This window comes from Pongo abelii, chromosome 19, assembly GCF_028885655.2.
Source record: "Pongo abelii isolate AG06213 chromosome 19, NHGRI_mPonAbe1-v2.0_pri, whole genome shotgun sequence".
NCBI lineage: Eukaryota > Metazoa > Chordata > Mammalia > Primates > Hominidae > Pongo > Pongo abelii.
Genome location: NC_072004.2, coordinates 77,122,463 through 77,137,003, shown reverse-complemented (window position 1 = coordinate 77,137,003; position 14,541 = coordinate 77,122,463). Strand labels below are relative to the sequence as shown.

Sequence of the window (14,541 nt, the reverse complement as noted above, 5' to 3'; positions counted from 1 at the left end):
TCTTTTGATTCATGTTCTGTGCGCTTTCACTTGACTTGATTTGGAGATTAGCGGATAGGAGAAATTGGTAATTTAGAGAAGCATCACAAAGAGTGCTCTCCGAACTTCTGTAACTTTTACCTAATTTTTTATACTAAAAGTTTATGATATAAGTTTTGGGGTTTGTAGCTTATTTAATCTACTTGTTTCTCTCCACAGCAAGACAGATCGGCTTGCCAAAGGATCAGAATGTTACCAAAAGAGCCTTAGTTTAAATCCTTTCCTCTGGTCTCCCTTTGAATCATTATGTGAAATAGGTAGGTGGGTGGGGTTGACAGGTGGGTGGGTTCCCGTCTCCTCTTCTTTTTTTCCTGCTACTTAATTTTTGGAGAGCAATACAGATCATCTAACCCCAAGAAAAATAATTTTCAAAGTTAAAATTGAGAATAAAAAATAAGTTAGAATCTTAGGTATGTTTCAAGAATCATATAACTGAAAATTACACAAAAATTAAATCCAGTAGATTCTTCTGTTTAGCCAATCTATTGTCAAGTATCTGGTGTCCTCTAGAATGGGTTATATTGTGTGTTTAACACTAGCAAAATTGCTTTCTGAATAAGAAAATTAAAATAGAATTTCTAATGCAATTGATAGAAGGCTTGGAGCAGAAACTTACAAGACCTGAACAGTACAGGGAGAGAATTTCTCAGTATATTTGGCCTAGGATACATAAAGGACCATTTTTCAGCATTGTTGTATCTATGTATATATAGAAGGGCTTCACCCTTTACTGTAAAATATGATGGGTTTTAACTCTTCAACCTCATCTCCTACTTTGAGAAAAATGAGATCTAGTTATTTTCAGCTTTAAAACAAACACAGAAATCTGCATTTTTCTGTGATTTGTTATGTTTAAAATTAGTGTTCTTGTAGTTTATTTTCTAAATTTACAGCTTTATCTTACTGGTAAACTTTTATGATATATTGATAGATGGGCTTTTTGGGGGTAAATTTGATTAGCAGAAGTGGACAGGAGATTTTAAAAGTTTGTATAAGGCCTATTTCCTGTTTCCACTGATTTATGCATACTTGAAAAACATGTATTCCTCACTTCCTCAGAGACAAACTTTTTTTTTTTGTTTTCACAGGTGAAAAGCCAGATCCTGACCAAACATTTAAATTCACATCTTTACAGAACTTTAGCAACTGTCTGCCCAACTCTTGCACAACACAAGTACCTAATCATAGTTTATCTCACAGACAGCCTGAGACAGTTCTTACGGAAACACCCCAGGACACAATTGTAAGTGTCTTATATTCTAGTGTTCAAAATATTATGAAAACTACAAAGAATGATCTGAACTAAATAATATATTGTGAATGACTTGGTAGAAATTTTCTGTTTCAGGAATTAAACAGATTGAATTTAGAATCTTCCAATTCAAAGTACTCCTTGAATACAGATTCCTCAGTGTCTTATATTGATTCAGCTGTAATTTCACCTGATACTGTCCCACTGGGAACAGGAACTTCCATATTATCTAAACAGGTTCAAAATAAACCAAAAACTGGTCGAAGTTTATTAGGAGGACCAGCAGCTCTTAGTCCATTAACCCCAAGGTAAGTCAAACAAGATACTTTCAAATGTGCTATAATACCAAATGATGTTATAATAACTCATATTGTTAGTAATGCAGATTATTACAACAGCAACTTCTAAATCACTATGGAAACAGGGGCATTCTGTTTTCAGAAAATGAAGTAAAAAACAGCACATAATGATGTTGCCAGGTGCGGTGGCTCACGCCTGTAATCCCAGCACTTTGGGAGGCCAAGGCAGGCAGATCACCTGAGGTCAGGAGTTCGAGAACAGCCTGGCCAACATGGTGAAACCCTGTCTCTACTAAAAATACAAAAATAAGCTGGGCATGGCGGCGGGCGCCTGTAATCCCAGCTACTCGGGAGGCTGAGACAGGAGAATTGCTTGAACCCGGGAGGCGGAGGTTGTAGTGAGCTGAGATGGAGCCACTACACTCCAGCCTGGGCGACAGAGCAAGACTCCAACTCAAAAAAAATTGATATTGAATATTGGACTGGCCGGGCGCAGTGGCTCACACCTGTAATCCCAGCACTTTGGGAGACCAAGGTGGGTGGATCACGAGGTCAGGAGATCGAGACCATCTTGGCCAACGTGGCGAAACCCCGTCTCTACTTAAAATACAAAAAATTAGCCGGGTGTGGTGGCACGCGCCTGTAGATCCAGCTACTCGGGAGGCTGAGGCAAGAGAATCGCTTGAACCCAGGAGGCAGAGGTTGCAGTGAGCCGAGATGGCGTCACTGCACTCCAGCCTGGGAGACAGGGCAAGACTCTGTCTCAAAAAAAAAAAATTGGAGAAAAATTTAAAACTCTGAAATATTCCTTAATTAGGTAGTAAACACGTTAAAAAATACTGTCTTTATGCTCTGCATTAATGGATAGCGGTGAGCCTCATGAAATGTTATAATCAGGGCACCATTGGTTACTGTTAAAGTGCCTTTTTCCAAAACATGGAGGAAATTTGACACCTACCTTTTTTTGTTTGAGACAGGATCTCACTCTGTCACCCAGGTTAGAGTGCAGTGGCACAATCATAGCTCACTGCTGCCTCAAATTCCTGGGCTCAAGCGATCCTCCCACCTCAGACTCCTGAGTAGCTGGGACTGGAGGTACATGCCACCACACCTGGCTAATTTTTTAAGTTTTTTTGTAGAGATGGGGTCTTGCTGTGTTGCCCAAGCTGATCTGGAACTCCTGGCCTCTAGTGATCCTCCTGCTGTGGCCTCCCAAAGTGCTAGAATTACCGTGAGCCACTGAACCTAGCTGTCACACCTATTAATGTAAAATATTTTATCAAAATTATTAGAAGTATATGTATGAATAAATACAGGAACTCAGCCCAGAGGATACATATCCAAAAGTATCAAAATGAAAAATTATGTGCTAGAATGGGTTGGGCATGGGGGCTCATGCCTGTAATCCCAGCACTTTGGGAGGCTGAGGTGGGCAGATCACTTGAGACCAGGAGCTCAAGACCAGTCTGGCCAACATGGTGAAACCCGATCTCTACTAAAATTACAAAAATTAGCCCGGCATGGTGACACATACATGTAATCCCAGGTACTTGGGAGGTTGAGGCACAAGAATCGTTTGAACCCAGCAGGTGGAGGTTGCAGTTAGCTGAGATCATGCCATTGCACTCCAGCCTGGGCAACAGAGCGAGACTCTGTCTCAAAAAAATATATATATATATGCTAGAAGAAATTCTATGAATCAGGTCCTGAGGCCAGGGAACTACTAAAATAGCATGACCATGAGATTACAACTCTGGAGAGTTATAGTTATCTAATGGTCTCTAGAGACATTTTCTCTGTAGTTGTGTCTAAATCCCATAAATTCCAAGAATTTGAAGTAATCTGATCATTTGGATCTTAGATTTATAAAGCTACTCTTCTTTATTTCTAATAAATCTCCTGAGATCAGTAATTGTTGCTCAGTTTAGTTCCTTGTTTGATAGCTTTTTTAAATTTTAGTTATGGTGGGTGGAATAGTCTACATTCACAGCTTATTTTTAATCTGCCCCTCAGATCCTCACTGTCCCTAAGACTGATTTGCCATTCTCTTCCTTTTAGACCTTCTAATTTAAGTATACTGCTGCTTTATATATGCCTTGATGACTTTTTGACACCTTGATTTCAACCTCTTCTCAGTTTTGGGATTTTGCCATTAGAAACCCCAAGTCCTGGAGATGGATCCTATTTACAAAACTACACTAATACACCTTCTGTAATTGACGTGCCATCCACCGGAGCCCCTTCAAAAAAGGTATTTTCCATGTAAAATGCAGTTTGGGTATTGATTAAAGCAACTTGTTTATTTCAATCTTTTAAAGGTAATCTCAGGGAAAATCTTACTTTATATAATTGCTTTTGCCTTATATTTGAACCCAGCAGGTAGAGGGTGATCTAAATATAAAAGAATGTCATTATTGTTGTAGCCTCTTGGTTATAGTAGGAGACAGACTTCTTACTCTTTTGGCCAAGTAAGATTGTATCTCACAAATTTAGTTTATTTCAGCATATAGTTAAATAAACAATCATATTTTTACTTTTCAATTTCCTTTTTAAAAAACAATTAATATTGTTTATATTACTTGAATATAAATAACAGAAATTATGTCTGCCATAGTTTTTACTTGTCCCCACCACTGTGTATATATGTTTTTTTAATAGCACTAATAATTATATGAAAAAAAATTTGCTCAGGTAAAGCCAGATATTTCTGATAATAAGATTTTTGGTAGATCATGGATGTATAGTTTTAACATGAAAATGAAAAATATTTGGTAGTATACTTATAGTAAATATTGCAGCAAGTTTCATGAGGCTTTTTTTTTTTGAGACAGGGTTTCGCTCTTCTGCCCAGGCTGGAGTGCAGTGGTGCGACCATGACTCAACTGTAGCCTCTACCTCCCAGGCTCAAGTGATCGTTACACCTTAGCCTCCCAAGTACCTAGGACTATAGGTGTACACCACCACACCTATCTAATTTTTTTAACTTTTATTTTTGTAGAGACAGGATCTCACTGTGTTGCCAGGGATGGTCTCAAATTCCTGGGCTCAAGCAATCCTCCTGCCTTGGCCTCTCAAAGTTCTAGGATTATAAACATGAGTCACTGCCCAGCTGAGGCTCTTGTTTTATAATGTTCCCTTATATAGGTATATGGAAATAGAGGCCAAAATACCATTTTTAAAAAGCATATCTGTGGCACAAGGTAACTTCTGTGAGAATTAAATTAGACTCTATATATAAAATACCTATTACCATGCTTCATAAATATTCAAGAAATGGAAGCTAAACAAGTCATACTAATATGTGAATAACAGTTATACTCTCTTTACCTTAATAGAAACATGTTTCTTCTTATAGTTGTTTTTTACTATCTTACTCCTGAACATTCTTAGAATCTGCAAAAGATTTTTCTGTAATAACTCCTTAGTGAGTGATAATAGGAACTCCAAGAATACTTAAAAGGGACTGCAAAATAGTTTGTGTATGGATTGTTTTAAACATTACAGTTATGAAGAAGGCAAAGCAAAATGTAGATAGCATGCCAGCTGAAGTAGGCCAAAACTAGAAGAGCCATAATAACCATAATAACCAAAGCAAGTTAAGGCAGTGGGCAGGCACATGATTTTAGTGCCCAGATAAGATTGCTCTCTCATCCTCTTCTGCCTCTGTTCTCCTCTTACCTTATTACAAGACATTCTCAGAAAAGTCACGCATGTAGGTCTGCATGCAGTGTCAACTGAAAATATCAAACTAGGTAGTGAGTGCAGTGTACATAGTTCTTTGATAAATAAGGAAGGGCCAGAATTGACTTAAGTTTTGTCCCTTGGATGAATGTAGTGATCCCAGTTAGGAAAAGGCGGAGAAAGGCTTATGAAGTTTTATTTTGAAGTGGTGGTACATTAGATGAAAATATTCAGTAGAAAGTTAGTCATAGAGGAAAAAATGTGACCTGCTGATAGAAATAATAATTGAAGCTATTAAAATGACCAGGCTCTCCTAGCGAAAGAAAGAGTAGCTAAGGAGAACAGAGTAAACCTAATTTAAAAATAGTAGAAGAATAAAGGGCCAGCAAATGAAGTGGCAGGACAAATAATGTAATGTTTTGGAAGTAACACAAAGTTTCAAAAAGTAGGGCATGACCAGTGATGTTGAATGCAGGAAAGGCTAAAGTCAGGTTTTCATATCTGATGAGACAGTGATTATTAGTGATTATTTATAATATGCAGTTTGAGGATTGTGTACAGGCATCAGGGTAACAGTAAGTTTTGAAGAAAATTCTCTGGTAGCCAAAGGGGAAAAACAGTGCACTGATACAATAGTCATAGATCGTTTAAAGAAGCTAGACGGTGGAAATGAATAGAAATAAGGGAATAAATTAGAGAAGACTGAAGAACCAAGCAAAGATTTTTTTTCTCCAAGGGAACAGAAACCAATTAATGAAGATTAGAAAAACTAAGCAATATTAACTCTAAAGAACAATATCCTTAGATTCTGGAAAGTAATCAGATGGGTGTTTTTTTAAAATCTACTCCTCTGAACTCCTTTAGAACTGTTACCAAGTGCCAAAGGAGTATAAAATCTTATCGTATTATTATTTTTTTCTGTGTATAATGAGATAAATCATAAATCTTGAGAATTTAGCTGTCTTAAAATTTTTTAGTACTTAACTCCAAATAGAGAAGGTATGTAATAGATGGAGGATGGTCACAATGAGATGAAAAGAATAGCTTCTAGGGATTTTTAGCCTTTGAAACAAAAAGCGAAAGATGAAAAGACATTATAGAGGTAAAAATACTGTGAGATTAAAACAAGGAAATAGACTAATGTTCATACTAATATAACAATAATTAACAATAATGATATAAATAGTTTATCTTTAAGGTGACAGTATATTATGGCTGCTTGTATTGAGAACATGTAGATGCGAGCGTTGTGTTGTCTTTTATCATTTACAGTGCAGCCCATAATTCACAAACCTTAGACTTTTCATGTTTTACAGTCTGTTGCCAGAATCGGCCAAAGTGGAACAAAGTCTGTCTTCTCACAGAGTGGAAATAGCCGAGAGGTAACTCCAATTCTTGCACAAACACAAAGTTCTGGTCCACAAACAAGGTATTTATCATTGTAATTATTCAACTTTTCTTGCCATAAAACTTGATTCTTTATATTTCTTCAATTTAGGCAGATAGTGACTCTCATGGATTCTAGAATAACTACTGTAAATTTTGAAGATGTAAAATTTGTAACCTCTAACTTACAACACTAGTGTAATTTTGAGTTGAGTTTTGTAATGCACAGAAGACAATAGTTAACTAAAGCAGTGTTTTAGTTTACTCTGATTGCCTCATGGATTTGTAATTTTCTTCTTATGCACATGACCCTTTCTATAGTTTAGGTACAGATAGGTTTCATACTCCCCTTCCCACATTATGCATGTCTATAAACAGATTATAAAAATAACAGACAAATAAACTTCAAATAATGAATCTATTTCCACACAGAAATGGTGTTAGATAGGATTTTCTTTTCCTCTTCAAGGACACCATAGATTATAGCTAACATTTTAAAAGAAAGACACAATTTTCTTTCTCCTTTCTAAAACTGTGAACATGTACCTAAATTTTAAAACAGACACAGGTGCGCATATACCTCCTTGACTATCTAAAAGACCTCTATGTTCCTGTAATGCTCCCAGAATGGTAAGTCTAATCCTCTTGAGTGCCAGCTTGCAGTGATTGCCTGAGGCTCTGTTGTGAGAAGGAACTTGAGACATCCTGCAAAGCAACATTATATGTAAAAATAATTTCTGATTTGTACATTTCACTTTAGAGTCAAACAAATAGACTAACACTAATAAACATCAGCTCCTTTTTTTTGGAGACAGAGTTTCACTCTTGTTGCCCAAGCTGGAGTGCAGTGGTGTGATCTCAGCCCACCACAACCTCCGCCTCCCGGGTTCAAGCGATTCTCCTGCCTCAGCCTCCTCAGTAGCTGGGATTATAGGCATGCGTCACCACACCCAGCTAATTTTGTATTTTTAGTAAAGACAGGGTTTCTCCATGTTGGTCAGGCTGGTCTCGAACTCCCAACCTCAGGTGATCCGCCCGCCTCTGCCTCCCAAAGTGCTGGGATTACAGGCATGAGCCACCGTGCCTGGCCAACATTCACTCTTAATAATTTTGTGTTCTTTGTATTGTTGATTCCATTTTATCTCCTTAATTGCCTATATTAGTTTTCTAGGGCTGCCATAACAAAGTACCACAACTTAGTGTCTTAAAATAACAGATACTTATTCTCTTACAGTTGTAAAGCCATAAGTCCAAAATCAAGGTGTTGGCAGGGTTGTACCCCTTCCAAAATCTCTAGAGGAGGATTTTTCTTTGCCTTCTCCAGCTTCTGATAACCTCAGGTGTTCTTTAGCATGTGACAGTATAACTCAGTATCTACCTCTCTCTTCACATGGTCATCTTCCATGTGCATTTCTATATCTAAATTTCCCTCTTCTTGTAAAGACAACAGTTATATTGGATTAGGGTCAACCCAGATATCCTCAGCTTAACTCAGTGACATCTGCAAAAACCAAATTTCCAAATAAAATCACATTGACATGTACTGGAGCTTAGGGCTTCAACATATCTTTTGGGAAGATGCAATTCAATATTGCCTTATTAGCAATTGCTCATTATTTTGTCTTTTTAGAGGTTGTTTGGAGTTTGTAGTAAACATTTTAACTTATCAAGGTTTGCCTTCAAGTAATAGACCATTTCATGTATAGCACAGAACCTTACAAAGTATACTTTCATGCTCCTCTCTTAGTCTTTATGGGAGGGATGGCTGTAATATATTTAATTTCTATATATGTTATAAACCCCACAGTGCATTATTGTGGTTGTGGTTTCTGCCTTAAACAGTCAGTTATCTTTTTATAGAGTTTTTTTTTTTTTTTTTTAGACGGTGTTTTGCTCTGTTACCCAGGCTGTAGTGCAATGGTGCAATCTCGGCTCACTGCAACCTCCACCTCCCCAGTTCAAGCAATGCTACTGCCTCAGCCTCCCATGTAGCTGGGATTACAGGCATGCGCCACCATGCCCGGCTAATTTTTGTATTTTTAGTAGAGACAGGGTTTCACGATGTTGGCCAGGCTAGCGTCAAACTCCTGACCTCAAGTGATCCACCCGCCTCGGCCTCCCAAAGTGCTGGGATTACAGGTGTGAGCCACCAAGCCCAGCTGAAATTTTTTTAAATGAGAAAAAGAAGTCTATTTTATATTTACACACATAACTACAATTTCTGGTGCCCTTTCCTTCTATAGATCCAGATTGCGATCTGATATCATTTTCCTTCACCTTGAAGGACTTCTTTTTAATATTTCTTTTTTTTTTTTTAAAGACAGAGTCTCACTCTGTTGCCAGGCTGGAGTGCAGTGGCTCACTGCAACTTCTGCCACCCGGGTTAAAGCAATTCTCCTGCCTCAGCCTCCCAAGTAGCTGAGACTACAGGTGTGCGCCACCACGCCCAGCTAATTTTTGTATTTTTAGTAGAGACGGGGTTTCACCATGTTGGCCAGGATGCTCCCGATCTCTTGACCTTGTGATCCTCCCGCCTTGGCCTCCCGAAGTGCTGGGATTACAGTCATGAGCCACCACACCTGGCCTTTTTATCATTTCTTACAGTACGAGTCAGCTGGTAATGAATTTTTTCAGCTTTTGTGGATCAGAAAAAAAGTTCTTATTTCCTCTTTATTTTTGAACAGTATTTTTACTAGGCAAGAATTTCTTTTTTTTTCTTTTCTTTTTTTTTTTTTTTTGAGACAGAGTCTTGCTTGTTGCCTGGGCTGGAGTGCAATGGCGCAATCTTGGCTCCCTGCAACCTCTGCTTCCTGAGTTCAAGCGATTCTCCTGCCACGGCCTCCCGAGTAGCTGGGATTACAGGCATGTGCTATCATGCTCAGCTAATTTTCGCATTTTTAGTAGAGATCGGCTTTCACCATGTTGGCCAGGCTAGTCTTGAATTCCTGACCTCAGGTGATCCGCCCATCTTGGCCTCCCAAAGTGCTGAGATTACAGGTGTGAGCCACCACTCCTGGCCAAGAATTTCTAATTGACAATTTTTTTAGGGATGTTGCTTTACTGGTTTTTTGGCTTATATTGTTTCTGACAAGAAATCTGCTGTCAATCTCATTTTTGTTCCTCTATATGTAGTAATATGTCTTTTCTCTGTTTCAAGGTTTTGTTTTTAATCGCTGATTTTAAGCAATTTGATTATGATGTGCTCTAGTGTAGCTTTCTTGTTTCTCGGCCTTTGGATTCATTGAGCTTCTTAGATCTATGGGTTTATAGTTTTCATAATAGTTGGCTAAATTGGGGGCATTATTTCTTCAAATATTATGTCCATATCTTATCCTCTCCCTCTGGGACTCCAAGTACTTGTATATTAGATTGCTTGAAGTTGCCCCACAGCTCACTAATTCTTCATTTTTGTTTCCAATCTTTCTCCTCTCCGTGTTTCATTTTGGATAGTGTTTATTGCTATGTCATCAAATTAATGTTTCTTCAGCAGTGTCAGACCTGTTATTAACCACACCCAGTGTTGTTGGGTTTTTTTGTTTTGTTTTGTTTTGTTTTATTGCAGACATTCTTCTTTCATCTCTAGATTGATTTGGTTTTCTTTCTTTCTTTTTTTATTTTTTGAGATGGGAGTCTCGCTCTGTTGCCCAGGCTGGAGTGCAGTGGCACAATCTGGCTCACTGCACCCTCTGCCCCACCTGGGTTCAAGCGATTCTCCTGCCTCAGCCTCCTGAGTAGCTGGGATTACAGGCATGCGCCACTGCGCCCTGCTAATTTTTGTATTTTTAGTAGAGACGGGGTTTCACCATGTTGGTCAGGCTGATCTCAAACTCCTGACTCGTGATCTGCCCACCTTGGCCTCCCAAAGTGCTGGGATTACAGGTGTGAGCCACCGCGCCCAGCCTTTTTTTTTTTTTTTTTTTTTTTTTTTTGAGACAGAGTCTCACTGTCACCCAGGCTGGAGTGCAGTGATGCTACTATGGCTTACTGTAGCCTCAAACTCCTTGGCTCAAGCGATTCTCTTGCGTTAGCCTCCTGAGTAGCTGGGACTACAGGTACATGCCACCACATGTGGCTAATTATTATTATTATTTTTTTTGTAGAGACAAGGACAAGGTCTCTATGAGACAAGGTCTTGCTATGTTGTCTGGGCAGATCTTGACCTCCTGGCCTGAAGCAGTCCTGGCTTGGCCTCCCAAAGTGCTGGGCTGACAGGCATGAGCCACCTCATCCAGTCTATGTTTTTGAATGTATAGGATATATTTGTATTTTTTTAATGTTTTTGTCTACTAAGTCTGTTACTTTGTTGTTTCTAAGTGTTTCTTATATTACTTTTCCTTTTCATTATAGATTATATTTTCCTGCTATTTTCTATGCCTAGTATTTTTTAATTGGATGTCAGTTATTATAAATTTTACTTTTTTTCTTTGAGACAGGGTCTTTTACTCTGATGCCCAGGCTAGAGTACAGTGGTGTGATTATAGCTCAGTGCAGCCTCAAACTCCTGGGCTCAAGAAGTCCTCCCACTTCAGCCTCCCAGGTAGCTGGAACTATAGGCACGTGCCACATATGGCTAATTTTTTTTTAGTTTTGCAGAGATGGGGTCTTGCTGTGTTGCTCAGGCTGTTCTCAAACTCCTGGCCTCAAGCAATCCTCCCACCTCACCCCCCCGAGTTGTTGGGATTACAGGTGTGAGCCACCGTGCCTGGCTATAAATTTTACATTGTTGATTACTGGATATTTTTGCATTCCTTTAGGTATTTTAAAGTTTTATTCTGAGATGCAGTAAAGTTGCTTGGAAACAGCTTGATCCCTTCAGGTCTTACCTTTTAAATTTTGTCCAGACAAAAGTAACCTTAGTCTGGACTAATCTTGTCCCACCATTGAGGAAGTACGCTTTGAGTACTCTCCTCAAAAACCTGTTTAGTATGAGGTTTCTTCACTCTGCTTATTGAAAGTATGAGCTATTCCCAGCTTGGAGTGAGATCCAGTAATTATTCTGTCTACTTCTTTTCAGTAATACTTTCCCCAGCTTTGGGTAGTTTCTTCACTATAGCACTATAATGTAATTCTGATGCTAACTACCCAAACTTAGCACAGACACCACAGGTTAAGATCACAGTCCCCAACAAGAACTGTCTGAACTGCCCAGTTGCAGGTTCTGGGTTCCCCAGGCCACCCACATTTCTGACCAACTGGCTACAAATTTAAGGATTCTTACTACCCTCTTACATTCAGTAATTTGCTAGAGCACCTCACAGAGTCCAGGAAAGTGCTATACCTAATGATTACAGTTTTATTGTAGATGACATAATTAGGAGATCCATAGGATTAGATGTGGGAGGGTCCTGATACAGAGCTTTCATGTCTTCTTTGTGGACACCCTCCCAATGCATCAGTAGGTTTACAAACCAGGAATTTTAGCCAAGTTTTGGTGTTCAAAATTTTTATTAGGGTTTTTAAATTATGTAGGCATGATTGATGAAATCATTGGCCACATGATTGAACTCAATTTCCTTCCCAGAGGAGCTCAGGCTGGTGTTGCTGGCTCAAAGCCCCAGCCCTCTAATCACATGGTTGACTTTTTTTTTTTTGAGACAGAGTTTCACTCTTGTCACCCAGGCTGCAATGCAATGGCACGATCTTGGCTCACTGCAACCTCCACCTCCCGGGTTCAAGTGATTACACTTGAACCCGCGAGTGGCTGGGATTACAGGCACCCGCCATCATGCCCAGCTAATTTTTGTATTTTTAGTAGAGACGGGGTTTCACCATGTTGATCAGGATGATCTCGATCTCTTGACCTCGTGATCTGCCTGCCTTGGCCTGCCAAAGTGCTGGGATTACATGCATGAGCCACCATGCCCGGCCACATGGTTGACCTTTACAGCACGGCCAGCCCCCATCCAGAAAGTATCTAGGAGTTACTTCATTAGCATAGATTCAGGCATGGTCCCAGGAGCTCATAATGAATGACGAAGACATCCCTGTCACTTGAGGAATTCCAAGGACTTAGTAGATCTCAGGAGTCTGGGATGTGGACCAGACAAATTCTTTATTATATAACACTCAGACACCTACACTGATCAGTTTTCAACTGAAGACTCTAGGGAAGCCCTCTGCAGATCTTTGTAAGTCTCCTCTTTGTGGCTCTCTCTTCTCTGGCGCTCTGCCTTGCAAATTCTGGCTGCTTTGGCTTTCTCAAATTCTCAACATTTTCTTTTCAACACAGTGGGACCACTGAGCTCTATTTTGCATTCTTTTTTCCTGCAAGGTGGCCCTAGAACTGTCCTCAGAAATGTTTTGCCTATTGTCCAGTGTCTGAAAACCATTGTTCCATATATTTGGTTCAGTTTGTAGTTATCTGAAATGGGAGAATAAATTTATGCCATTTTACTCTGTCATGACTAGCAGAAGTCTGTTCTTTCTATTTAGAAAGTTTTTTTAGAGATGATTAGAATGGCATAGTACTTTTAGCTAAATCATCCAAGAAAGGTTGTGTGTCATTTGCTCCATATGAAGTGAAGTCTGATTCTGAACTTTGGAAGCCTTTCATTATCAAACTCCTAGTTTATCAGATGCAGATTAAAAGGATTCGTGTGTGTGTGTGTGTATGTGTGTGTGACATACACACACATGCATATACAGAGGTATCTATACATATTATATATGTACATATCGTAAAAGATGAAAATATATATCTTTTTATTTTCTGAAATTCTTTGACCCAGACTCAGGTAGCTAGTAGGATTTCCCGTAAATTATAAAGTTTAGTTTAGTCCATAAGTTTACCCACTGTCAATTCTAGATTGTTTCAGATTTTAAGTTTGCTTGCTCCTAAGATTGGAATTCTCATATCTCAGAGTTTACCTTCAAAGTAAAAATGTACAGAGGCTCTTTTTGCTCTAAACGGAATAAACCTTTGATGTAGCTGTTTGAATTTACAGGGAGATAACTTCTCAAATATCAGTTGTTCTGGTGGTATTTACTTGTTGACAAATACCCCACATTTAGGCTATCTTTGCCCAACTGTCTTTTCTTTTTTCTCTAACTTGTTGTAGTTGCAAATGAAGGGTAAAAATAATTGATTATAGATGTGCTTATCATTTGTTGATCCAGAGTTTTATGAGGATTATTTTTAGTTCAAATTAAGAATTTCAGAGAGAGTGAAGATCTATGCTATAATCTTTACTATTTTGTAGTAACGAGTAATTTTATTTTTATTTATTTTTTATATGAAAGAAAATTTATTAAGAATTATTGACTTATGATCACAAGGTGAAGTCCCACAAGAGGCCGTCTGCAAGCTGAGAAGCAGGAAAGCCAGTCCGAGTCCCTCATTTTTAAATACTGTGTTTTCATAGAGAAACCACGAAAAGAACTGATCAAATTCATCAACTTTAGAGTACTTATATAATTAATGTATATTTTTAAAATATACCCAAATTGAAACAATGGTTAATGGTCATAAATCAAGTAAAATATTAATGTCTTCCTTTATAATTTTTTTTTAGTACAACACCTCAGGTATTGAGCCCCACTATTACATCTCCCACAAACGCACTGCCTCGAAGAAGTTCACGACTCTTTACTAGTGACAGCTCCACAACCAAGGTAATTTAAAGATTTCTGTATGTCACATTTACTTAATGCTTCCCCTGCTAAAATTTCTGTTCATTGATGACTCCATTCCTAATAAGTTAATAAAGAGACTATTTCAAATTTTAAAATGTTTTAATTTAGAGGGCCATCTATAATTTTTGTGAAGTTAATTAGTCCTTTGGTAAATATTATATAATATTTTTTAATTAAAAATTTTTTTTCTCAAGTTAAAAATGACATAGGAATAATCTTGAAATGGCAAAATTATAGTAATGGACAACAGAT

At 38.3% G+C, this 14,541-nt stretch overlaps 1 protein-coding gene across 16 annotated transcripts in view; it reads left to right on the top strand.

Moving 5' to 3' along the window:
* CDC27 (cell division cycle 27) overlaps positions 1-14,541 on the top strand; it is a 69,664-nt gene that overhangs the window by 30,943 nt on the left and 24,180 nt on the right. For 6 of the 16 annotated variants that reach the window (XM_024234856.3, XM_024234858.3, XM_063718851.1 and 3 more), the window contains 6 exons: positions 199-296; positions 1,128-1,282; positions 1,388-1,599; positions 3,727-3,841; positions 6,588-6,700; positions 14,169-14,268. In XM_024234856.3, the coding sequence (XP_024090624.1) occupies positions 199-296; positions 1,128-1,282; positions 1,388-1,599; positions 3,727-3,841; positions 6,588-6,700; positions 14,169-14,268 (793 nt within the window). Of the gene's footprint in view, positions 1-198; positions 297-1,127; positions 1,283-1,387; positions 1,600-3,726; positions 3,842-6,569; positions 6,701-14,168; positions 14,269-14,541 lie in introns of all 16 variants that reach the window. The other 10 variants (XM_024234855.3, XM_024234854.3, XM_063718849.1 and 7 more) reach the window with 3 other exon arrangements.